General features: G+C 38.1%; 1 protein-coding gene across 4 annotated transcripts in view; it reads left to right on the top strand.

Annotated features, from left to right (window-relative positions):
• The window catches only part of LOC126481806 (SWI/SNF complex subunit SMARCC2), a 98,032-nt gene that overhangs the window by 50,248 nt on the left and 20,971 nt on the right, over nt 1–26,813 (top strand). Inside the window, exons 7-13 of one of the 4 annotated variants that reach the window (XM_050105772.1) lie at nt 83–195; nt 2,376–2,503; nt 4,349–4,476; nt 4,581–4,607; nt 6,226–6,552; nt 6,648–6,859; nt 9,051–9,271. In XM_050105772.1, coding sequence (XP_049961729.1) covers nt 83–195; nt 2,376–2,503; nt 4,349–4,476; nt 4,581–4,607; nt 6,226–6,552; nt 6,648–6,859; nt 9,051–9,271 — 1,156 coding nt within the window. Of the gene's footprint in view, nt 1–82; nt 196–2,375; nt 2,504–4,345; nt 4,477–4,580; nt 4,608–6,225; nt 6,553–6,647; nt 6,860–9,050; nt 9,272–26,813 lie in introns of all 4 variants that reach the window. The other 3 variants (XM_050105765.1, XM_050105789.1, XM_050105781.1) reach the window with 3 other exon arrangements.

The raw sequence follows: 26,813 nt of genomic DNA, 5'->3' as shown, positions 1-26,813 counted from the left end.
ATTGTTTATAAGTGTTATACCATAAGCCTGGTGCAAGTTATAATGAACACCCCCCCCCCCCCCCCTTCCTTTCTTTTTACAGTTACGCTTATCTGTGGAAGACTTGATGAGCCAGTCTGATCCTGATAGAACAAAGAAAAAACCAAAGCGTAAGAGATCACCATCGCCTCCACCAAAACAAGTGAAAAGAAAGAGGTAAGGTTGCAGATGGTGCAGAAGTACTTATATTTGAAATATTTAAGAAACTTAAAATTGTTTTAGTGTTGTGGCTGTTGCCAAAAAGTTGTCATTGTTAATGTAGTACATTATGCATGTAAAATATGCATATTTTGCCCCAGAATAAATAAGTTTTTTTTGTGTGTGTTATTTATCATTTAATTTGTTGTTTCGATCGTTCTAATTGTTTTTCCGATAGAGTGTGCTAGTGGAATATACCAATAGAGTAACAGAGCTAATAGTTGAGAGATGTAAGCTCTCTCTCTCTCTCTCTCTCTCTCTCTCTCTCTCTCTCTCTCACACACACACACACACACACACCCCTTACCTTCTTCCCCTCCCCACAACCCTACTTCTATTCTAGTCTGTGAGTTTCTGGCATTTTGTTGTCAATGCAAAGATTTTTTCTTGCTGAGGTGTTTTTGTGAGAATTGCAGCTGTTTTGAAAGAAATCTTTTTTGATTCTTCATTGATTTGACATTCTGTCTGATAATACATGTAGCGGTTTCATGATGTTTTGTCTTCATCTGCACAATATGAGTGTCTCATGTGATCTAAGCTACAGCTGTAGTGATGAAACAATAAAGTTTCTGTGGGGGTGTAGGATTAGAGCAACTCAAAATGATGCCTTATTAAGTATCAGATATTTTTCATGACTAGTGTTATGACTTAGTAGTCAAGCATATGGAATGCAGAATAACATAATGCAGGCAACAGTATTTTTATTGTGGATTTTCATCCACCCCTCATCATAACTTCTGCACAACATTGTTATTTACTACCACTTTTTATTTCATCTTTCAACAGTAGTTTTTGATGGTGGAAGCATGATCTAAAATTATTGGTAAATATTTTGGTATTAAGGAGTGATCAAGAAGAAATCCACTACTAATGGTGTGATTCTGGGTGCTTGCTATTTATTAAGTCAGGGAGAACAAACAATTATGAGTTTTACTTAAGACAATTTTCCCTGTTGTAGGAAGTGCTTGTTCAGTTCTTCACATAGCTTCTCTTTCACCTGCTTGAGAGACTCAAGTCTGAGTGGTAATCTGTGCAAATATCTGCCTTTTAAATTCCACAGATAACCTTAGATTTTGTAGGAGATTTTGATTATGCAATTGGTGATGGTCTTTGGTAATACTGCAGATTTTATTAAGCAAAAGTTGTTGACTGACTTATGGAGTGCAAAAAGTTCTATAATGATAACATCATCAATGATTTTAAATCCACCCTTGATGTTCTGTGCCATTTCAAGCAGTTACTTACAAATTGGGAAATATATAGGTGACCATTACACCACAATCAGTGTTTGATAATGCTTATCTCTCCAGCATTTTGTGAACAAGACATATGAGGGATTTGGGACCGTAGATTCAGAGATTTTTTGAACTGTAGTTTGCTTTGGAATACCTGTGACTTGAACATTCCTCCACATTTTCAGGATCATACATTTCTGTCCACTGCTGCCCATTATTTCTTTTGGCCTCTGGTTTTATGAAAGGACTGATGTTCATGGTATGTTAACCTTTCTCATCTAGACCAATGCTTTTACCATCTTAAATTTGCTCGAAGCTAAATTGCATTTGAGAAGTAAAAGTAAAGGATAAAAAGCTTGTCTGTGGGGCTTATTATTGCCAAGGAGCTAGTGGGCAGTTTGATTTGCCTCAACATTTACATAATTTTTTCCTTATTGTTGATGTATTCATATGATCATCTGTCAGAGTCCTGTTTCTACTGAATTTAAATTATTTACATACTGAATGCACTTTTTACCATTTCTGCATCTCTTTATCCATAGATACTTATCAGGTTTTGATGATAATCAGCATTTGGTGTTGCAGTTCTCACTTGACCATTGACTTCTCTATGACCTCTAGTGGCTAGTGGTGCAGGGTGTTGTGGTGGGCTTATACTTGATTCTTGGAGACTGACACAGATTTTTCTGGGTTGGTAAGAATTGGAACAGTATCCACTCAGCCTTATGTGGCCAAATAAGAAATTGGTCCAATAAATAAGCAGCAGTGTTGATACGCAAGCCACTGAAGTACCATCAAACCAGATTGCTTCCATTTGACAGTCTTTGTCACAGATGATATTGGGAAGATCATGAAGAATTGCCAGTTGTTGTATTGTAACTGAGTGAGATGTTTGTTTTGCAGTGGTCGTAGTCCAGCTGTTGGCATTAGTAAGAAGCACAAAAGTGAAGAAGAGGCAGATGACCTGACCAAAGAGATGGAGGAACCACCTGCAGAGCCCAGCATTCAAGAAGTTGCTGTTCCAAAACAAGGTATATTTCTCCATTAGGCAGCTTTCAGCTTCATTTGCAGTATATTAGACTTTATTCCTTGTTCATATACTTCCTATACTTATTGAGTTTATGCAAACTGTACCACCCCTCCCCCTTTTTTTGTAAGACTTTTTTGGGATGTAAGCCATAAAATAAAAGCTTGTCGAAAAATGGAGGTTTTTAAGCATTTCTGGCACATTCATACAATTTAATTGCAAATAAAATATTTGAATGTCACTAAGTAGGTTTCATATTTGTACTGGTATTGCAATAATGTGAAGGTCACATGTGCTAGTTTCATAGGGTATTAATAAGAATGTGAACTGAGAGATAAAATTAAGAAGAAATGTTCTTGACTAGTCAGTGAAACAGCAACACTCGGAGAATCCATGAAATGTTTTTGCAGTTGTAAATATGGATAACCATCAGCTATATGATGGAATGATAACACTGAAAATTTGTGCTAGACTGGGACTTGAACCTGGATTTCCCATTTATCACGAGCAATCACCTTACCATTTGGCTACCCAACCATGACTCACAGCCAGACCCAAACTTCCACTTGTCATCGACGATGTGTCTACAACCTGTACTTGAACATCCATTATGTATATTCCCATATGTGGAGACATTTTACTTGAAGGTCACTTGCCCACTGTTGGCATATTTATCCGTTGACACCAGGCAAGCAACCTTGAAGTAAAATGCCTCTCCATTTGGGAAAATGCATAATGGATTTACGAGTACAAGTTGTTACACATGTTTGATGACATCTGGACATTTGGGCCTGGCAGGAAAGTTTAAATGACTGGGTAGCCAGATGGTAAGACGACTGGTTGTGATACGCAGGAAATCCATGTTCAAGTCCAGATCAGGCACAAATTTTCAGTGTCATCATTCCATTAAACAGCTGATGGTTACCCATATTTGCAACTACGAATACATTTCGTGTATTTCATAACAGCTGCAGTTGCATGCATGTTCAAAGGAATATTGCATCATTATTCGGAATAACACAGGCACTGCAATATTGTATCTGGAGAATCCATTCTAAATTTTTATCTTTCGGAAACAATAGTTCCTTTATAGAGGTCAAAGGTAAGACAAAGGAAGGAAAAGTATTCAGAAAGTAGCCTTGAAAAGAGAAGATGAAGTTAGCCAAAAAAATGATGAAATGGTTCTGAGTGAACTTTGTCACTTTTTTCTTCTTGTCTTGTTTTTTTACATTTGTCATATCTGTTGCCTTCCTGTTGGTGTGGAAATTGATGACCTTTTCTATAATGTTTTTATCAGCACAGTTGCAGTTTTCCTCTTTGTAAAAGTGAATGCTTGTTCTTTGTAGTCTTTTATTAGTTGTACATTAAAAAAAGGCCAGTTGGCTAGAAAATACGACTTTCAGCACTTATAATCTTATGCTTGCACAGTATCATGTGCCTCCTTGTGCAAATAACCAAACCTCCAGATACACTGTTCCTTTCTCTTTATGAAAGTTTAAATGACTGATGAAAATTCGACAACTGTAATTGTGAAACTTGTCAGTAATTCTGTCTCTTTGCGTAATGTGAATCAAACAGTGATTTTTTTTTTGTTAGTGGGGTCTCTAATTAGAAATCCATTCAAAGTCATCATACATTCAAAAGCCAAAAAAGTTCAGATAAATTTAAGTGTATGGAAAATCGTGGAAACTGTGATATGTGCGTGCGTGGGTGAGTTGCATGCATGCTTATGTGTGCTTACGCCCTCGTACTAACATTATACTTATTCTAATTACATTATATACTTATTACAAAGATAAATTACTTAATGTAACACAACTAACATTTGTAAAAAATTTTCCATCAGTAGGCTCCTCTTCAAAGAAAGATAATGATCTACAGCCTATTAAAGGTGGTACAGTCACAGATTTGGACGAAGAGACAGATAATAAAGGTGAAGATAGTCAAACTGGCAAAAACTCTGAAAGCAATACACAGGTATGTGTAGTGCAGTGAAACACTACAAATGAATATTGCTACTTAGTTTTATAAGTGTTTTGCTGCATTAAATTATTAATCTTTTGTATTTCCTTGTCCAATAGCAGTTGCCAGCTACAGAGGTTTGTCAGGTGTGTAGTTGTAACTTGTTTTAAAAACTGTCATTTGTGGCTGTCAGTCTTCATCGTAAATAGTTGTAGTGTATTGAATATATTTTCTCTCATTTCAGTATGTCCAATCGTTTTAGTAGTTGGGCATGAGCTTTAGAAAGTATTTTGATGATCTTTTGTAATCCATTGAGAACCAGTTATTAAAGTTATTCTTTTATTCTTGATGTTATGTAATTAATTGGTTGTACAATATCAGTACAGTGAGTCTTTTTCCTGATTTCATCAGTTTTATCCAATTAGTTTTTCTGTAGTAGTTTTACGATTTTTTTGTGCCATGAAAAGACCTAGAAATTCAGTTCAATACATAATTTTCTGTTTTATTTTATTGTGAGTCTCTATAAAATACAGGGAGAGCCAAAAAGGACTTCACAACTTTGGAATGATACAAAGAAATTTATTGAGATAACTTACAGCATTGGTAGATGTGTCTTTTGTAGCAAATGACCTCAAGTTCAATTCATGAAGTACATCAGTACCCCATTCAGCCACCAGGAACACCAGCTTATTGCATATTTAAAATGGCTGCTTTCACTGGTGTAGAGCATGCTTGCTGTGTGTTATGATTTCATGAAACTAGCTCTGCAACAATGCAGCAAATGCTTGGCGTAAATTTTGAATCGAATACTCTAAAGAGCCTCCAGGCAGGCCTACAATTTACTCCTGGCCCAAGAACTTTGTGGAGATGGGTTGTTCTCTGTGTTATGATAAGTCACAAGGTCACCCATGTGTTGATGGTTATGTCGAACAAATTAGGGAGGGGTTTGGCTGCAGTCCACAAAAATCAATGCAACATGCATTTCGCAAGACTGGCATTCCTCGAAAGACTGTTTGGTGATTACTGCATAGATATTTACACTTGAAAGCATACAGAGTCACATCATGGAAGTTTGGAGGTTTTCTTGATAATTGCTTCCCAGGTTGGCTGGCCGTAAAGGGCAGTCGCATGCTCACTTTGCTGGCCAGACTTAACACCACTGGATTTCTTTCTCTGGGGTTTCGTTAAAGACTGTGTGTATGTTCCTCTCCTACCAAACAATTTAGCCAACCTCAAAAATTGAATCTACGCTGCCGTTGTACAAGTTGTGCCCAATTTGCTGCAGCGAGTGTGGGAAGAAATTAATTACTGCTGGGATGTTTGCTACATCACAAATGGCAAGTCACACTGAACCAAAATGACACTTGTCCTTTTATGTGAAACTTGAGGTTGTTTGCTACAAAATGAAACTTCTGCTGATTCTGTAAGCTATCTGAATAAATTTACATTATAATTTAAAAGTTGTGAAGTCCTTTTTGACACGCCCTTTCTAATTTCATTTAGCTTGCATTTTCTTGCTTACAGCTGTAGGAAATGGGTAGTGGAATGTGTGTAAGTCAGTAGTTTTAAAAAGAATGTTGCAGCTTTGAAAGATACATTACAGAATTAAAAAGAAAAAACATTCAGAAAGTCTTGTAGTTCATAAATTATTCTTTACATTTTATGTTGAAGGTTTTTAGTATAGATCTCTTTCATTTTATTTACTTTTTGTATGAAAATTATTTTTAAAATACAATTTAATGTTAAGTTATCTGTCTTTTCCAGGATTTTGCATCAAAAGATGATGGCCAAGAAGACAATGTCACTGAGCAGACACACCATATAATCATTCCAAGTTACTCAGCATGGTTTGATTATAATTCTATTCACACAGTTGAAAAGCGTGCATTACCTGAATTTTTCAATGGAAAGAATAAATCTAAGACTCCAGAAATCTACCTAGCATACAGAAACTTCATGATTGATACATACCGATTAAATCCAACAGAGTATATTACCAGCACTGCTTGTAGGAGAAATCTAGCAGGCGATGTGTGTGCAATAATGCGAGTGCATGCTTTCCTAGAACAGTGGGGGCTTATTAATTACCAGGTAAAAGAGTTTTTTTTTGTTGTTGTTGTTGTGCAAAATGTTAGTTGCCAGTGCTTGCAACCTATTGGAATGGATACAATAATTTTAAATTTCAGGTTGATTCGGACAGCCGCCCGACTCCCATGGGACCACCGCCAACTTCACACTTTCATGTTCTGTCAGATACTCCATCTGGACTTCAGCCAATAAATCCTCCAAAGACTCCTCAACCGTCTGCTGCCAAAACGCTTCTGGATCTTGATAAAAAAGACGGAGTTAAGAAAGTGGAAGTTGATCCTGGTTCTAACTTTGGGCTTAAGCTTGACCAGTAAGCACAAATTACTTACATACATTCCTTTTGTGAAAGCAGGTTCAGTATTAAAATTGCTCAACAATGGTAATTTTGGAACAGCTGCTGGTGTATAAAAAATAGAACAAAGAAGTCAGCAGCTGCGGCTTCAGTTGCTAGTTAACATATATGTTAGACTTGCAACATTATGTGGGCAGATAAAACCTTTGTCAAAGATGTGTAAGCCAGGTAGTTTATAAAGATACTGAATGGAACATAATCCATTGGTCGCATTATGCCATGAAGAATTATACCTTCTACAGACAAAATGCCAAATGCTAATTTATGGTATCCTTATGCATATCAAGAGTTTCCTTCTTGTGCTGGGAATTTATCTTGGTACAGAGGTCCTCAAACTTCAGAAAGATGAAAACGTGCCTAGGAAAGAATTCAGTCAGCTTAACCTTTCACACAGACTGCTGCGTTTTTATCTAATTTGGCTTCACTGAGTCAGTTTTCTTCCAGTGCCATATAGCAGACTTTCTTTCGACGTCACTGTTCAGCTTCTTCTAGTGCTCAAAGTTCTGTAAATGTAGATATAGTCACAATTCTTAGCTGTTGAAGTTAGTATGTGGCATACTCAGAGCAACAAACTTCCATGTGCTTAGTGTTTTCGGAAACTCTGTTGTATACTGTATTAATGGAGATGGAAAAATTTTGCCAAGTGAAAGATATTTCACTGTCTGCTGTGCTCACATTGTCAGTGTTCACAGGCAGGCTGTTGGTTTTGACTTTGTGAGGTTCATTGTGATGTAGCAGATTCATAATGTCTTTGTGACCATCATGGGAGTTTTTGTAACCATTAAGTAACTTTAATCTAGTTGTCGATGCACTGTGACTGTTTTCCTTGAATGGCCACTAACTTCTATCCCACAGTAATCAAAAGCCGTAACAGTCTTTGTAGGTCATTTATGAGCAGGTTTTGCTCTACACCAGCTGTGTTTTGTACTGCCCTGTGTCAACAAGTAGTCCCAAAGAAAGATTTCAGTAACAACACATGCATTATGTGCTTGCAGGTATATGTGGACATTTACAATATAACAACTGGTCATATGGCGTGCTTCCATTAGTTTTGGAACATGCATTATATTATTAATGTAACAGTTAAGGAATCCCCCCCTCCCACTCCCCCTTCCTCTCTCCCTATCTCCTTCTCCCCCCTCCCTCCCTCTCCCCCTCCCCCTCCCACCCCCTCAGGGACTTCTGACTTCATCCCAGGGTTGTTTTTGTGAAGACCATTCCACTTCTGATAATCTGGTTTACCTAGAGTCCGCCATCCAAAAAGCTTTAACCTGCAGAATTAGAACACCACATGGCGACCCCACATCCCCGCTACCTTACACAAGTGCGGTCTCCAGGGTCTGCTCCTGCTTTTTACCCAGAACTTATTGTCACACCGTACTTTCCAGGTTTGTTTTGGTGATTTCCACAGTACTCCCATATCCAAGAGAATGGAGTCTCACGGGGTCCTGTACTGACTGTCCCTCTCTTTCTAGTAGCCATCAATGGTCTAACAGCAGCTGTGGGGCCCTCAGTATCACCTTAATTGTATGATCGCGATTTTTGCCTCTCCTGTTGCTCGTCTTGTGCAGGCGTCACTGAATGTCGACTGCAAGGTCAGGTCCTTTTGACTGCATTGCATTCTGCTTTCGGGGGTTCTGGCTGCTTCCTAGATGGGGCATCTCACCTGCCTTTCTTCCTATGACCCCCTTTCATCTTTTTCGTCCCTTAACTAGCCTTCGTTGATGTTTGGTAGACCTTGGGTTTTTCTTGCCTGGATTTTGCACAGTAGGCCGTTTCTGCTGTACAGTCTTGTAGACCTGCCTGTTTGAGGAAAAAGCAACTGATGACCTAGTAGTTCGATCCTTGTAATCAACCAACCAACCAACATGTAAGGGAACTTTTGGAACTTTGACCCATGAGTGACCTGTTTACCTTTATATTGTGTGTTATGAAGTTGTACTTGTTTTTCCTTATTATGAATAATACTTGCGGCAAACACAGATTGGGAGGTAAAATTCTGTGCCTTATAGCTTTATGTATATTTTAAATTATGAAATCCTAATTATAATTTGTGCTATATTTAGTGATACATTTCAAATATTCAAAATATGTAATTTAATGGAAGTGGATGACACACAAACTGGAGTAAAATGTTTGGTACGTTTAGGTATGCAAGGAAGCCAGCTGTCCTCAGAAATAAAACTGCAGCTAGCATGACTAGAGAATGGAATGAGCAAGAAACATTGTTGCTTTTAGAAGGGCTTGAACTTTATAAGGATGATTGGAATAAAGTATGTGAACACGTTGGGAGCAGAACACAGGATGAATGCATTTTGCATTTCTTAAGACTTCCAATAGAAGATCCATACCTTGAGGATCATGAAGCAGGTGAGCTCTCTCTCCTTGTAAGATAATGATTTACTTAAGCACCATTAGTTTAAACTAGTGCTCAGGAAATGGATGATTGTGATTCCTGGTACCCAAAGAAGTAAAATAAGCGTTAAGTTTATACACTGGGAGTCTTTCATCACAGTGTTGTTTTTGAAGAATCCCGTCCCTCCCACCCTCTGTAAATCAAAGTGATGTGTTAATTAGAAAGTCCTGCATGCGGCATAAAATGGAATGAGACTCTTTTTTAGTGGTTGATAACCAGATATTTTGTTGATTTCTTGAGCTTTTGGGAAAAAAAATTATGAGCATAATTGATTAATTTTTTTAGATGCATCAGTTGACTTTTCAGATTTGATTTAATATACTATTTTTTTTCCTCCACTCTATGATAGTAACTTCAGTTCTGAAAATCACAGGCCAGCAGAGAAAAGCTACATACCTGAGATATTCAATCTATGATCATCTTGGAAGGGAATCTATTGTGGCTGTGTTCAAACATACCAGTAAAATTAATATTGATGTTGCTTGCAGTTGACTCACTGTGATGACATGATAGCTTTGCCGCCTTAAAAGTTGGCCATAATTTTTCATTTTTGGAAATAATTGGAAATCATGATCATGGGTAATGATTTCGGAAAAAAAATAGCATACATTATTATAATATGAGGACTATCAGGAAAGTAAGTTCCGATTGGTCACAAAATGGAAACCACTGTGAAAATCCGATGAAGCTTTGCACATATGCGTTGGGCAGTGTCTCTAGTATGCTGGTGGATCATGTCTCATAACACTTTCCAGTTCTGAGTGCACAGTGAACTAGAAAATAATGTATCCCGCCAAGTACGAGGGCCTGGTGAGAGATTTCGCCTGATGTCATGCAGCCCACGTAACATAACTTTCATATGATTCCTTCTTCATGACGATTCTGGCCACACTCTGCAGGGGCAATGATGATGCTCCTGCAGTGTTTCCGATGGGAAGTGTTTGATCACCCTCAATACAGCCCATAATTGGCTTCCACTGAATTTCTTCACTGCTCACATGAACTGCTGGCTATAAAGACATTGTTTTGGCACAGACAGTGAGCTGTAGATCAATGTAGAGAATTGGGGGAAAGCACAGGCAGCTGCCTTCTATGTCAAGGGTATTGGAAAATTGGTATAATGCTACGACAAATGTCTAAGTTGGAGCAGTGACTATGTAGAGAAGCGGCTGGAAGGTGTAGCTAACTGTTGAAAATAAAACATTTTTGATTTTCACAGTGGTTTCCACTTCGCGACTGATCAGAACTTACTTTCCAAATAGCCCTCATATACATTATTGTGAAATATGAACCAAATGTGTGTACTGTGTAATATGCTGTTATAATAGTGTTCGTATAGAATCTTCAAAACTGTGTGTAACTGACTTTGGTGGTTGTTGTACGTTGATTCTTTCCCAGGCAAACTGGGAGACCAGACTTCTAGGCAATATGCATGCCTGCAAGAAGGCTTTCTGCACAGTAATGATGGAAGTGAGGTAGATCTCATGATGATTGATTCAAATATTAACATTCACGTAATGCATCATGTGCAAGTACATAGATTTTACAAAAAATCATAAAAAAATGGGGAAAACTTTCCAGTGGGTAATGTCCATTATCCGTGTCAATGAATCCAACATTATCTAGTAATTTTCCCATAAATTTTATCATCTGCATTGATCATGAATTTGTTGCATGGTTAAATAATAATTGTCCTGAAACATAGTAAACTTCTGAGATTTGGCTGATAGTGTAAGAATATCCTCACCAAATATCTGTTACATTTCAAAAGTTCCATTTTGGTTTTTGCAAATCAGTGTAGATTTCAAATAAGTGGCAGCATATTCTCCTCATAAACTGGCATACTCATCACTACACCTCATATTGTGTAAAAGGATATCAAGACCAAATTGAGTTGTAACAGTGGGCAACCTGTCAGTCATCTGTGCTGGGCAGTACTCAGTCCATTCCAGGATGTTCATCTGTGTCACTGTACTTGTGTTGATGCCCCTGTAACTGTTTTAAGTACTGGATCTTAATTGAGGCCATTGAATAAGGAAATGGACAGTTGCTCTTCATCCAGGAATACATCTCAAAATGCCTTCTAAAATTACTTAATGATTCAGCTGAATTCATTACATCAAAACAAGCAGCCACACAGCCCAACTGTTACTGAATAGTAACTGAAAATTGAAGTGCACTTACAGTGTTGGGTGACTTTTACACTACATGCTGCTGGCAATTTGTTTCTGTTGTCATTATATACAGTAGCCAGGGTGAATAACTGATGACTTGTTTTGGTAGAAGATACAAATTGTTTACATCTTTTTTCAACATTGATGACATGAGAGTGATGATTATTGATCTAGTTGTTAAGGATTATGAAGGTGGTTACTGGTTTTTGTATGTATTTCTTGTATTGTGTTTCTCAGAATATGGCAATATTTCTTGGGCTATTTTTTCATATTCCATTGGTATAGTTTGGTTTTGAGTATACGAAATGAATGAATTTGACTGGAGGAGTACTAGTTTCAGTGATGGACTCGCCTATAACATAGCCCAATGATGGTTTCGAAATCATTGTGGGGTATTATCGAAATGCACCGGTTTCCAATGCTGTAGTTATGCAAGCACATGTGAGTACAATTTAAATGCTACAGAATATTTTGTTTTACATGAATGCATTCTGCACAATATATTCGATTACGACACCATGTAATTTCATATGTTCCACATCACGATGATATTTATCGCACACTATTTTCTTCGTGGTTCCACGCTGTCTTGTCTCATCCTCCAACTCATCATTCATCGTGTTAACCTGACTGACCATGCAAACAGTTACAAAAGCCACTGTCATTGTAAGTGCACTTTTTACCTAACTCATGACTCACTAGTGGCTAACAACTAGCTGGCAGGTCTCATTTCACAATTTAAGACATACATATTCTGCTGCTCCCCAGTATCTGTTATGTGCTAGGTGTGAGATTTGTTACGGAAAAATATGCTTAAATACTTTATGAGCTCAAAGTAGACATCAAAGGAAATGTCAAGACCTACAGAATTACATGCATAAAAGATCCATAGAATCAAAGAAATAGTAAACTATATCCTACACCAAGAAATACAACAAATCAGTAGTTAGAAGAACACACAATTTATGTGAGACATGTTGTTGTTGTTGTTGTTGTTGTTGTTGTTGTGGTCTTCAGTCCTGAGACTGGTTTGATGCAGCTCTCCATGCTACTCTATCCTGTGCAAGCTTCTTCATCTCCCAGTACGTACTGCAGCGTACATCCTTCTGAATCTGCTTAGTGTATTCATCTCTTGGTCTCCCTCTACGATTTTTACCCTCCACGCTGCCCTCCAATACGAAATTGGTGATCCCTTGATGCCTCAGGACATGTCCTACCAACCGATCCCTTCTTCTGGTCAAGTTGTGCCACAAACTTCTCTTCTCCCCAATCCTATTCAATACTTCCTCATTAGTTATGTGATCTACCCATCTAATCTTCAGCATTCTTCTGTAGCACCACATTTCGAAAGCTTCTATTCTCTTCTTGTCCAAACTATTTATCGTCCATGTTTCACTTCCATACATGGCTACACTCCATACAAATACTTTCAGAAATGACTTCCTGACACTTAAATCAATACTGGATGTTAACAAATTTCTCTTCTTCAGAAACGATTTCCTTGCCATTGCCAGCCTACATTTTATATCCTCTCTACTTCGACCATCATCAGTTATTTTGCTCCCCAAATAGCAAAACTCCTTTACTACTTTAAGTGCCTCATTTCCTAATCTAATTCCCTCAGCATCACCCGACTTAATTAGACTACATTCCATTATCCTTGTTTTGCTTTTGTTGATGTTCATCTTATATCCTTCTTTCAAGACACTGTCCATTCCATTCAACTGCTCTTCCAAGTCCTTTGCTGTCTCTGACAGAATTACAATGTCATCGGCGAACCTCAAAGTTTTTATTTCTTCTCCATGAATTTTAATACCTACTCCGAATTTTTCTTTTGTTTCCTTTACTGCTTGCTCAATATACAGATTGAACAACATCGGGGAGAGGCTACAACCCTGCCTCACTCCCTTCCCAACCACTGCTTCCCTTTCATGTCCCTCGACTCTAGTAACTGCCATCTGGTTTCTGTACAAATTGTAAATAGCCTTTCGCTCCCTGTATTTTACCCCTGCCACCTTTAGAATTTGAAAGAGAGTATTCCAGTCAACATTGTCAAAAGCTTTCTCTAAGTCTACAAATGCTAGAAATGTAGGTTTGCCTTTCCTTAATCTTTCTTCTAAGATAAGTCGTAAGGTCAGTATTGCCTCACGTGTTCCAGTGTTTCTACGGAATCCAAACTGATCTTCCCCGAGGTTGGCTTCTACTAGTTTTTCCATTCGTCTGTAAAGAATTCGTGTTAGTATTTTGCAGCTGTGACTTATTAAACTGATAGTTCGGTAATTTTCACATCTGTCAACACCTGCTTTCTTTGGGATTGGAATTATTATATTCTTCTTGAAGTCTGAGGGTATTTCGCCTGTTTCATACATCTTGCTCACCAGATGGTAGAGTTTTGTCAGGACTGGCTCTCCCACGGCCGTCAGTAGTTCCAATGGAATATTGTCTACTCCGGGGGCCTTGTTTCGACTCAGGTCTTTCAGTGCTCTGTCAAACTCTTCACGCAGTATCATATCTCCCATTTCATCTTCATCTACATCCTCTTCCATTTCCATAATATTGTCCTCAAGTACATCGCCCTTGTATAGACCCTCTATATACTCCTTCCACCTTTCTGCTTTCCCTACTTTGCTTAGAACTGGGTTTCCATCTGAGCTCTTGATATTCATACAAGTGGTTCTCTTATCTCCAAAGGTCTCTTTAATTTTCCTGTAGGCGGTATCTATCTTACCCCTAGTGAGATAGGCCTCTACATCCTTACATTTGTCCTCTAGCCATCCCTGCTTAGCCATTTTGCACTTCCTGTCGATCTCATTTTTGAGACGTTTGTATTCCTTTTTGCCTGCTTCACTTACTGCATTTTTATATTTTCTCCTTTCATCAATTAAATTCAATATTTCTTCTGTTACCCAAGGATTCCTACTAGCCCTCGTCTTTTTACCTACCTGATCCTCTGCTGCCTTCACTACTTCATCCCTCAAAGCTACCCATTCCTCTTCTACTGTATTTATTTCCCCCATTCCTGTCAATTGCTCCCTTATGCTCTCCCTGAATCTCTGTACAACCTCTGGTTCTTTTAGTTTATCCAGGTCCCATCTCCTTAAATTCCCACCTTTTTGCAGTTTCTTCAGTTTTAATCTACAGGTCATAACCAATAGATTGTGGTCAGAGTCCACATCTGCCCCTGGAAATGTCTTACAATTTAAAACCTGGTTCCTAAATCTCTGTCTTACCATTATATAATCTATCTGATACCTTTTAGTATCTCCAGGGTTCTTCCATGTATACAACCTTCTTTCATGATTCTTAAACCAAGTGTTAGTTATGATTATGTTGTGCTCTGTGCAAAATTCGACCAGGCGGCTTCCTCTTTCATTTCTGTCCCCCAATCCATATTCACCTACTATGTTTCCTTCTCTCCCATTTCCTACACTCGAATTCCAGTCACCCATGACTATTAAATTTTCGTCTCCCTTCACAATCTGAATAATTTCTTTTATTTCATCATACATTTCTTCAATTTCTTCGTCATCTGCAGAGCTAGTTGGCATATAAACTTGTACTACTGTAGTAGGCGTGGGCTTCGTATCTATCTTGGCCACAATAATGCGTTCACAATGCTGTTTGTAGTAGCTTACCCGCATTCCTATTTTCCTATTCATTATTAAACCTACTCCTGCATTACCCCTATTTGATTTTGTGTTTATAACCCTGTAGTCACCTGACCAGAAGTCTTGTTCCTCCTGCCACCGAACTTCACTAATTCCCACTATATCTAACTTCAACCTATCCATTTCCCTTTTTAAATTTTCTAACCTACCTGCCCGATTAAGGGATCTGACATTCCACGCTCCGATCCGTAGAACGCCAGTTTTCTTTCTCCTGATAACGACATCCTCTTGAGTAGTCCCCGCCCGGAGATCCGAATGGGGGACTATTTTACCTCCGGAATATTTTACCCAAGAGGAAGCCATCATCATGTAATCATACAGTAAAGCTGCATGCCCTCGGGAAAAATTACGGCTGTAGTTTCCCCTTGCTTTCAGCCGTTCGCAGTACCAGCACAGCAAGGCCGTTTTGGTTATTGTTACAAGGCCAGATCAGTCAATCATCCAGACTGGTGCCCTTGCAACTACTGAAAAGGCTGCTGCCCCTCTTCAGGAACCACACGTTTGTCTGGCCTCTCAACAGATACCCCTCCGTTGTGGTTGCACCTACGGTACGGCTATCTGTATCGCTGAGGCACGCAAGCCTCCCCACCAACAGCAAGGTCCATGGTTCATGGGGGGGGATGTGAGACACATTTATATGTATTTCTGAAGAAAAATGGACCACACATTATAAATAGATACAGTACAAGATGATGTGGAAGCAGTTACAGGTAAGGGTAATGTAGGAAAAATAGATCTGTTTGACACGGCAGAGCTAGAAGTAATTTTGCCAAAGTCAAAGAAAAGGATTGTTCATGCTGTAGAGAAAGTACAGTTAAGTGAGCCTGCCCGTCAAGCTCAGAAACTGTCGCCTGTTTGCCATATGTCTGAAAAGATATCGATATCTGATGAATGGAACGTAAAGGAGTTAACACCTTCTTAAAAAACACAGTGTAGAAAAATAAACATTTATTGACATTTGTTTTTCATTTTAATGCAGCTTATAAAGTATTTGGTGAAATAATAAGAGAAAAGCTCCAAAATATCTTGGATGCCATTTACATTTGAGGAAGAAATGAGATTTTGAAAACGATGATGTCACAGTTATGACATTTACAGTAAAACATAGTTAATACAAAAAAGAGATACTTTAATTTGAAGATTTATCTAACAAGACACCCTTTGAACTTTTTGGATGTCCACTGTCAATCCTACCTGGTAAGATTTATATACCGTTCAGCTGTACACCAGAAGAGATTGGACAAACGTAGTGTATGCTCCCTCTTTAGTAGATTTGTACCATCTTCTAAGTGTTCTACCAATGAAATAAAGATTTTGGTTCACTACAACATTTTCTGTGTGATTTTTACCAATTTAAGGTGGTCATAATTGTAAGTCTTAGGTATTTAGTTGAATTGACAACCTTTAAATTTGTGTGGTTTAATATGTAACCAAAATTTAATGGAGTTTTTTGAGTATTCGTGTGGGGGATCTATCACTTTTTATTCTTTAGACTCAGTTGCCACTTGTAGCACCATGCTGATATCCCAAATCAGTTAAGAAACAGATTAACCGAGCGCTTACTTTGGCAGCGGACCCTCATCAAGGAAGAGCCACCTGGTGTTGACAGCATCACACCCGTACTTGTGGCATCAACCACTAGATGGCATTCCCTTCGGTGACATTTGTGAGACATTTCCCTACTGCCAGTGGTCCCTAGTTGCTTTCCACCGGCTGGTGGCTGTGAAGTACAGCTGTTTCTGACATAGCTTCGCAATAGGATCGAGTCTTTTTGCCGAGTGTGTGCAAGTACATTAACTGAGGAAGGAGCAGACGGACAAGACCTGAAATAAAAATGTTCAAATTTCCCATCAAAGATGAAGAAAGGTTATGGTAGTGGATTTTGAATTCAGATGAATGAATGTACTAGTTACTATAGTGACCGCCACGAAAATAGGGCTTAAAGGTCATCTCGCCGTCTTACAGCATTGCCAGTGTTTTATTTATTTATTTTTATAATGATAATTTCAGATGTTCATAAAAATTTTAAAAAATATTGGGGAACTCTATTTTTAGTCTAGAATGTATGGAGTACTTCCCAAAAGAAAATTCTCACTAGCTGCTAGGAAAAAAAAATGGAAACTAAATGTTACATGAAATATTGGAGGAAAATAATTTTTTACTTCCACCTGCGATAGTAACGGAATCACTAATGTAATTGGACTGGAAAAAAAACAGGAACATCCTCAAAGTTTACAGATGCATATGCTGCATCTCTTTATTTTGGAAACATAAAAGTATTCTGAGATAAAAAATAAAATAATATAAGATGTGTGAAACTGTGCTGACTGCATCGCGAAAAATGTAGTCGCTGATGAATTTTCATTTTGTGGGAATGCAAAGGAACCTCCCATGAGAAAGTTATTAAGAAAAGTACAAAATTATTTTTGGTAACATTTCAGACATTATTATTGTTTCTGTGATATTCCATGCGCAGCAGCGCACGAGTCGTCGTAGGCTGTCGCCAAGAGTTTTGTGCTGACTGCTCGCTTTAACATGACCGAGAAATTCCCTGCTTCCTGAAAATATTTTTCTGGCCACTAATACATATCCTACGTCATTGCATCCGTCACTCAAAACGCCAGTATAAGCTACGCAAAAGTAATTGTACTTATTTTGAAGCCAATATTTTCACTGAAGTAGAGCAAAATATTTGTTCGAAAGGTTTTGTGAAACCCAACTTTTATGTACATTTTCTGTAAGCGTATTATCATCAGCTTGCAATACATGCTTGGTACACAAAAACCTCATTCTTACTACTGCAATGTCCCTGTCTTGTGTTACAAATTTTGTCCATTATTACAGTTTCTGAATTAAAAACCAAGTGGACGGAGAAGACAGTGTGTTGAAGTGACTGGCCAGAATAATCAGTTTTATCACAGATGTGACCCTGTATTTCTCTAGCTATCTGATAGTATTCTCTGTCATACTAAAGTAATAGAATTCTACGTTCTAGCTTTTTGTAAACGTCCTGAAATATCATAGATTTCTATGCTCTTCTTGGAAAATCAGAATAGGTGCTGGGGCTGTTCTGATGCTACTGCACTGTTTATATATACAGTCAATACAGAAGCACCACAACGTTTTGTCATTTTATGAACTGCATTACCATTACTATGAAACGGCCAGTAAATCCTTCTATGAAAAAAAGGAGTTAAATTTTGAATGAACAAGTAAACCAAATGCAGTAAGATTATATCCGAATGTAAATAAATTTGATACAGGTTTTTAGGAAAAACTGTTGTTAATTAATGCAAAATTGACAATCTTATTTTAATTGACAGTTACTGTTGAGTAAACTAATTGCCACCAATTGTGATAAATTTATCAGACGTCTACTGTAAGGGAAAAACATTCACACTATGTCCTCTATAACTAGAATGAATAGACAAACATTTAAATCAAGTCAGCTTTTTATATAGACGGTGCTTACCTAAACTGAAGGATCTTCTGGCTCCGTGTCTTCAGATTCACTGTCTCTTGTTTCAGCCAGGTGCATCATCACAGATTCCACTATGGTGCCTCTTAAGCCCTGGTTCAAGAAATCAGTTCCTTGCAATGCTTCTGTGTGTTTTACACACCTCTCCCAGTCCTGCTGAATAACATTATCAAGAGCTTCGTGCTACCTCAGTTAGTAAAATGGAATCCTTGTAGGTTGAGCTGCTTCATCAACATAGACTTGAAAATGACAGCAAAGTCTGTCAGAATTGGTTGTCTTAAATAAAGAAACATTTTATGCGATTGAGGCTGTCGAAGGTTTTTGTCACTCATCAAAACCTATAGGGTACTTCCCATTGGCGTAGAATCATGAAATTTGGCAAGAAAAGTAAAGAAAAAATCTGAAAATTATTATTTGTAATTACATCACACAAAAAATATTTCTTTGTAATGGAAGGAAACATTCCACGTGGGAAAAATTATATATAAAAACAAAGATGAGGTGACTTACCGAACAAAAGCGCTGGCAGGTCGATAGACACACAAACAAACACAAACATACACACAAAATTCAAGCTTTCGCAACAAACTGTTGCCTCATCAGGAAAGAGGGAAGGAGAGGGGAAGACGAAAGGAAGTGGGTTTTAAGGGAGAGGGTAAGGAGTCATTCCAATCCCGGGAGCGGAAAGACTTACCTTAGGGGGAAAAAAGGACAGGTATACACTCGCACACACGCACATATCCATCCACACATACAGACACAAGCAGACATATTTTGTCTGCTTGTGTCTGTATGTGTGGATGGATATGTGCGTGTGTGCGAGTGTATACCTGTCCTTTTTTCCCCCTAAGGTAAGTCTTTCCGCTCCCGGGATTGGAATGACTCCTTACCCTCTCCCTTAAAACCCACTTCCTTTCGTCTTCCCCTCTCCTTCCCTCTTTCCTGATGAGGCAACAGTTTGTTGCGAAAGCTTGAATTTTGTGTGTATGTTTGTGTTTGTTTGTGTGTCTATCGACCTGCCAGCGCTTTTGTTCGGTAAGTCACCTCATCTTTGTTTTTATATATAAAAAAAATATTTCTTTTGTCATTTGTTAGCTGACTTCAAACTTGAAACTAAAGCAATCAGTACTTCTGCATTCAGGCTGACTGGGTTGCAATGGTTCAAGTCAAACATCAGGCAAGGAATGATTTTATTGTTCATATGAAGTGCTTCAGACTTTATCCATCATGGGACATCAAGAGGCAATTATTGCTTGTAGCTAAGATGTTGTAAGTTCTGTGTGAAACAAACATTCACAGGCTAATGTGTAATCATCATTCATGGATGTCTGATGATGGATAAATTCTAAAATGTGTCATATGACCAGTAAATTAATTCCTTGCCTGATATTTGACTTTTACTATTGCGACCTAGTCAGCCTGATGGAGAACTGCTTATTATACTAATGGTTGCCTGCCTCCTCCATGACTTTGTCACATTTATATTATTGAAATTAAAATACTGTTGAAAGTCTTGGAATCCCTGTGACCAATATCTTGCCAGTATCAATTTCAGTAACAGGCAAAAATGGTCACAATTCTTGAGTCGTGGAATGGATGAACTGTCTATATACATAATAAAGTTTGTATGGAACTCTCAGTGCATGAGCCTTACTCACACCTGACCTTTTTTAAGTCCTCACATATGTTTCACATGATAACAGCATTACTTACAGCGTCAATGTAAGTTAGTGTTGCCACAGATTCTGGAAATCAGGGAATTTCAAACACATCAAGTAAATCAGGGAATTTCAAACCCGTCAGCGGAAAAAAAACTGGAAAAATCTTGTTCTTGTCTCAGTAGATGCAATGGTTTGTTTACTGAGGTGTCATGCATCATTGTTGGCTAGGTGCAGCTGAGTACGTGCACTGCTTCCCTACTCCCTCAGTACTACTGCTTCTCTCCTTCTTACCACTCCTCTCAGCTTGCAGTCAGTGCTACCACCACTTTTTACCACTAGCCTAGCAGCTGCCGACAAGAGGCAGATAGGCATGAGGAGTGATTTGATTGGATCTGATTCTCAGAGACTGTAGAAGCAGCGGCCGGAGATGGCGGTCATGTGTGCATGAGTTCTGTCTGAGTGATTGTATGGATGTGTGTGTGCTCTCATTTTCTGAAAAAAACTGTGGCTGAAAATTAAGTTGTGAGTGTGTTAATTGTCTTTTCTACATGCCCCTCTGCAGCTCAACAATCATCTTTATGGCGAGTTGCTACCTGTACTCATTACTATTGATTCTTAGAGTATTTGAACAAGTTATTTGTTGCATGGATTGATGATTGTGGTCTCATTTCATCAACATGTTGTCTTTGGCTCATGAATAGCTGGTCACATGAGTGGATTTCCACAACAGGCCAAAACTGCAGGCCGTTTCTGCGGGTATCTGTAATGAATCATGCCTGCTGATCTGAAGACATTATATTTCCACTAATGTGCAGATCCTGCTTGTCGGATCTAGTCTCCCCAATCTCCTTGCTGGCCAGGTCTGTTTGTGTGTGGCGTAAAGCAGCAGGTTTTCATGGTTTGTTCATGGACCCAGGATAGTGGTGCTCATCTGCATGCCAGAGACCATGGGTGATGAATTTCAGGAATTGCGATTGCCTCATCACAAGAATGTTGTACAGTGTGGCATTTTATAGACACTTTATTCGTTCAAGCACATTTTTGAACTTCAAAAGTAGTTTATATGTTATAAAAGATGGACAATAAGAAGAAGAAAATTGTGTCAATCGCTGACAGTTTGTCACTATGTACTCGTAGATTTCTCAAAGTAAAAATCACAAAGTACCTTTAAAATAACAGATATAACACAGTGGGTAATAAGCGACAGTAATGAACATAGTAGAACCAACATTTATTGCAGTCACTTACAGTGTAGGTTTACACAATTCTGCCCCGCATTATACCCTTCTTTCAAGAGGCCTACTTTTTTCTGAGGTTATTTCTGAAATCACTTAAGGTATTTTAAATCTGTCTTGTGACTCCAAGGGATTGTCACCAAAGGTGTTTTTTTTTTTTTTTTTTTTTTTTTTTTTTTTTTTTTTTTTTTTTTTTTTAAATAAAATAACATCAGTAGTCTAAATGAAAAACATATACCATTTGGCTTGCTTTCTCCATCTAAAAATAGTTCATTACAAAAGATGCTGATATTAGTAAATAATATTCTTGCTCAAATCAGGAAACATCATCTGCTTGCAAGTTTTCGCTAGATATTTCCTTGTCTGCACTATTGTTTGTTGTACCGTAGATGCAAAGACAGACTTTCAACTTACGTTTTAACATATCCTTGAGATGTCAAAATTTTGACAGGGAAAAATAGTAAAAATTGTCTGGAAATTGGGGAAATATCAGGGACTTTCACTCGGGGAAACTTGTGCCAACTCTGTAAATATTAGATACTGAATAAGATCATTGTGCCTGTTGGTTTTGAAAAAGGAAACAGATAGAAGTAAGAAAATAAGTATGTGGGTGTCTGAATTTTTATGTAATCGTGAAATGCATCAAGGTACACTTGAAACCTGCAGCTCCAGCCTTCTTTAGCATTACCCTAGAACTTTGCGTATAAGTCAGTTGATGCCTTTCTCAGGTTCATCAATATGCTTGAGGAGGAAGTTTAAGAGCAAAGCATTAATTACAAATGGTCACCATAAAGGTGTTGGCACACAAAAGAACAGAAGACACTAGCGCCTAAGTGGAGAGGACGTGAGTTTCCTTTGATGATATTTCGCAAAAAAGACTGATAAGTAGGTGAACATGAGCAAATGTGTACCGAACATGACCAAATGTTTTTTCACACTCGCCCGCCATTGTTAACACCACCCTCTGTGGAAACCAGGCCCAAGTGAGCAGTTCGTTAGTGCTCTCTGCCATTCTATCGTATTACTTGGTGTCTGTTTCTCTATGCATAATACGGTAGTGAATCGAAGAGAACGCAGAATGAGAATGTCGTCACACAAACACTTGCAAACATTGAGATTACGCATTCACTAGTAAGTTGTTTCTTGTTGTGGAAAAGCTAAGCAAAGGGAAAACAAGATTATAAACAGGATTTGTTTCACTTATGAAGGAAATAATGTCACGTAAAATAAGAGATTATAAATCTTTTTAACATTTTGAAAAACGTCAGAGGCACTGTGGATAATGAGTGAACAATGGGCCAAACATGACTGGAATGTCTCCTCTCACTCCTGCCAAATGTTTGCACATGAGAGAACGCAGTTTGCCTTGATGTTTGTTCACGTAGTATTAACCAGGCTTAAGATATCCGTGGAGTAGAGTCAACATTGTCAGAATTTAAGGACTGAAATATAATGCAGAAATTATGTAATGATATTGAAATCTAAGAGTTTAATTTAGTCCATGAAAGCTTGAAAATAAAGAGTTCTGTTAGCAAATACTTGGTAACAGGGTTATTTGTATGAAGCTAATGCTGCTTGAGCTACCAAAGTTTATTAATGAAATATAAATATATACTTCACATTTTGCTGAGAGACTGTTATGAGGGTTGTTTGACAAGTCTAATAAATTTCCGTGAAAGAATGGAACATTTTGTTGCACCTTCATGGGTGGTAAGCTTAATTATTCCAAGGATAGTGTAAAGAATTTCAACAATTTACAGCATACAATTCATTATCGACAATCGTCAAAATTGATTAGTATGTCAACTGCGATAGAAAATTAAGAAAATAGAGTTTTGTGTTGTTATTAAACGGTTTCATTAGATGTGTTGGACTGTTGTACAAATCAAAGCAGAATTGGATGAAGTTGATGCGGGTTCTGCACTGTCTTGAAGACAATTTACTTTTGGATTAATGAATTTAAACATGGTCGGACAAGCGTCAAAGACAAAGCACACTCCGGCTGTTTAGTGAGTTCACCAGAAGGGAAATCATTGGCAAAATCTGTGAAATGGTAATGTGCAAAACCGCAGAACAAAAATTTGAGAGGGTGCTGTGACTAGCCATCTCAGTTGAGCAAGTGTATAACATCCTGCACGGAGAATTGGCTATGAGGAAGTTGTGTGCGAGATGGGTGCTGCAATTGCTCATGGTCGACCAAAAGTACATCTGGCACAACATTTCAGCACAATGTATAACAACATTTAATAATAATTTTTAAGACTTTTTGCACAAATTTGTGACTGTTGGTGAAACCTGGATCCATCATTACACACCGACCACTAATTTTTTTTTTTTTTTTTTTTTTTTTTCCAACCACTCCCCCAAGGAATAATCCCCTCATCAGTTACTTGGAAAAAGGCAGAACCATGACTGGACTCTATTATACTTTATTGCCACCTTGTTTGAAACTTGTGTTGACTGAGAAAAGACCAAGATTGGCACACAAAAAAATGCTCTTCACCATAATAATGCACCATCCCACACATCAGCGGTAACAATGGCGAAAGTGCATGAATTTGGCTTTGAACTGGTTCCTCATCCACCATGTTCGCCAGATTTAGACCCAAGTGACTTCTTCCTGTTACCTAATTTGATATTTTGGCTTGCTGGGAAGAAATTTTCATCAAATGAGGATCTTAAATCACGTTGCTGAATACAAATTATATTACAGTTTCAGAACTATGTTCAAAGAGAAGTTTCATAAAACTCTCTCAAAACTGAAAGTACCATAAAATGTGTCATTTGTTTATATTGTGTTGAAGTGACAAACACAAAATCTGTACACTGCACTAATCTATTTCATTGTCTTTCCTTTGTCATTCGCCCCCATTTAACTCAAAGGAGGTAACATGTTAAATCTGTGTTTGTGACAAAAGTAGACATACTGACAGTATATTGAAGATGTTTACAGTCTCTCAATTATTTTTTTTTAATAGAATTCTTGAAGATACAGTTGTTCAGTCCATAGACGAAATGATATCCAGTTACAGCTAATTGTAGTCATATGCAAAATGTGGTTGTGGGTAAGAAAGGCTACAGAAATACTGACAAAGGAAACCAAAACCTTTTTTTATGCTTGTTTAATGTCTCAGTGTAAAAAATATATAGTATTGTAATTCAACCAACCCCTATATATCCATTATGGAAAGTAGAGGCATATATCCAGAGAGTCAGGACATGATACCCAGTGGTACCCAGTTTCTGTTTACTACAGGAACTGTGCTGAAATCATTTAATTGATTATCGGTTGTAATGAGCCTTCTACACCTGTTATTCATCATTTACATTTCTGTTTGTTGCAGGGAAATCACTGTGTGTGTGTGTGTGTGTGTGTGTGTGTGTGTGTGTGTGTGTGTGTGTGTGTGTGTGTGTGCTCATTTTAACGTCAGGCTGGAGCAGTCAGATAAAAACAGTACGTAGAACAGTAGTGGATGTCTTGTGTTCTTGTGTCATCTTCACTTATTGTGTAGCACTGCAGCTCACAGATTATCGCCTCCTGTATTTGGAGAAATTTATTGTTATTAACGTGTGGTAAACAGGAATCAGAGAGAATAGCTATGATTGTATTGGCAAGTGATTAATAACAGAAAAGAGCAAAGCAGGAAACACATTACTGAGGCAACTGTAATTGAATTTTCTACAGGACTTCGAACTCAAAACCATTTGGCTTCTGACCGTACTGTTTATGTATAGTTGCATGGGTGCAATATGTGTTTAATTAGTCAGTAAATCAACCGATTAAATGCAAAAAGTTGAGAATAATTAGAAAGGTTTCTAGTGCCGTATCTACATGTGAAGGTTTTACCACATAATCCAATCAAAAGAGCTGCAAAACAGATCATGGAGGGTAATGAGTTTGTAAACTACACAACTGCATAAATCACACAATTCATCTGAAAGCTTTTGTGACAGTACAGCCTGCATTCAAAAACTAAATGGAGAGAAATGTTTATAACCACCACTTTGGATTCATTTAATCTATTTATTCTGCATATAGTTGTAAGAAGTATACCTACAGCAGAAATAATTTTCATCCATAGAATAACGAAAGCTAATCTGTGACCTACAACTGCAATTGGCTACAGGTCGAATGCACTCAGTGTGGAGGTCGCCGGCCTTCTGCTAAACGCCAGCAAACCCACATCAAATACTTCACCATCAAAACAGGTCAATGAGCAATGTAGTGTCGTGTGCGACATCTGTTGTTTGACAAAAAAACTATTTGTGCAGTTGCCTGCACCGCCGTAAGGACGGTCAATCTGTTTATTCTGTGATCTGTGATGATATCGTGTCTAAATCATGAGGAAACATTTTGTCGGTGTCAGTTCATGTTTTATAGTAGGGGTGGAGTTTGTTCATTAACAATATACTCCATTACACACTATTTGTAATACTGCATGTATGTATTTGTGTGTGTGTGTGTGTGTGTGTGTGTGTGTGTGTGTGTGTAGTATGGTGATGTTGAGAGAAGGGAGAAGGTGAAACCCACTGCCAGCTCATAGCCTACTCCTTGTGAATAGCTCCAAGGGGGCCACCAAGCTTAATGTCCCCATCCGACAGACGGATCACCATCAACAGTGTCACATGCCATCACTTCATGAGACACTGCAGAGAGGTTTGGTATTTGAACCAGGACATTGACACAAAGTCTGATGATCACAAACCTTATACCACAACCTCTCTTCCTTTGCCAGCTGCCAGCCAAATATGGACAGTGAAAACTTGTTCCACCACCAGGGTTTGCACTGGCTCACCCCTGGGTTGAGTGCCACCTAACAAGCTTGTGTTAGCAACTTTGGCCACGGAGGTGGGTTAGTAGGGACAGAATGTGAACTAAAGATGGATTATAAATGGAAAATAAAATGAAATTTGGCAAGACATTTGCAGTTAGGAGCAGAAGGGAAGGGAAAACTGAAGAGGAAGAAAAGGGGAGAGAGTAATTGAGGGAAGGAGAAAAAATAACAATAAACGAGTAAATAATAAATACCATTTTAACAATTGTCATAGGGCTGGTCTGTTATCAGAGGTTAAGTTCAAGAAGGGGATGTGATGAGAGGATATGCTGGAGAGCAGAGTTTCATCTCCAGAATTCCAAATTACCTGTGTGGTGAAGCAATTATGCTGCATAGCATGCTCAGTAGCTGGATACTGGAAAGCACCAAGACAATTGATTCTTCTTTGTACATTTGAGTGTGTCCATTTATAGAAAATCATGCAGTGAACCAGTTACCCGGTAGA

The sequence above is a fragment of the Schistocerca serialis genome, chromosome 1, assembly GCF_023864345.2.
Source record: "Schistocerca serialis cubense isolate TAMUIC-IGC-003099 chromosome 1, iqSchSeri2.2, whole genome shotgun sequence".
Classification (NCBI taxonomy): Eukaryota; Metazoa; Arthropoda; class Insecta; order Orthoptera; family Acrididae; genus Schistocerca; species Schistocerca serialis.
The sequence above is the reverse complement of the archived record's forward strand: the minus strand, read 5'-3'. Positions and strand labels throughout refer to the sequence as shown.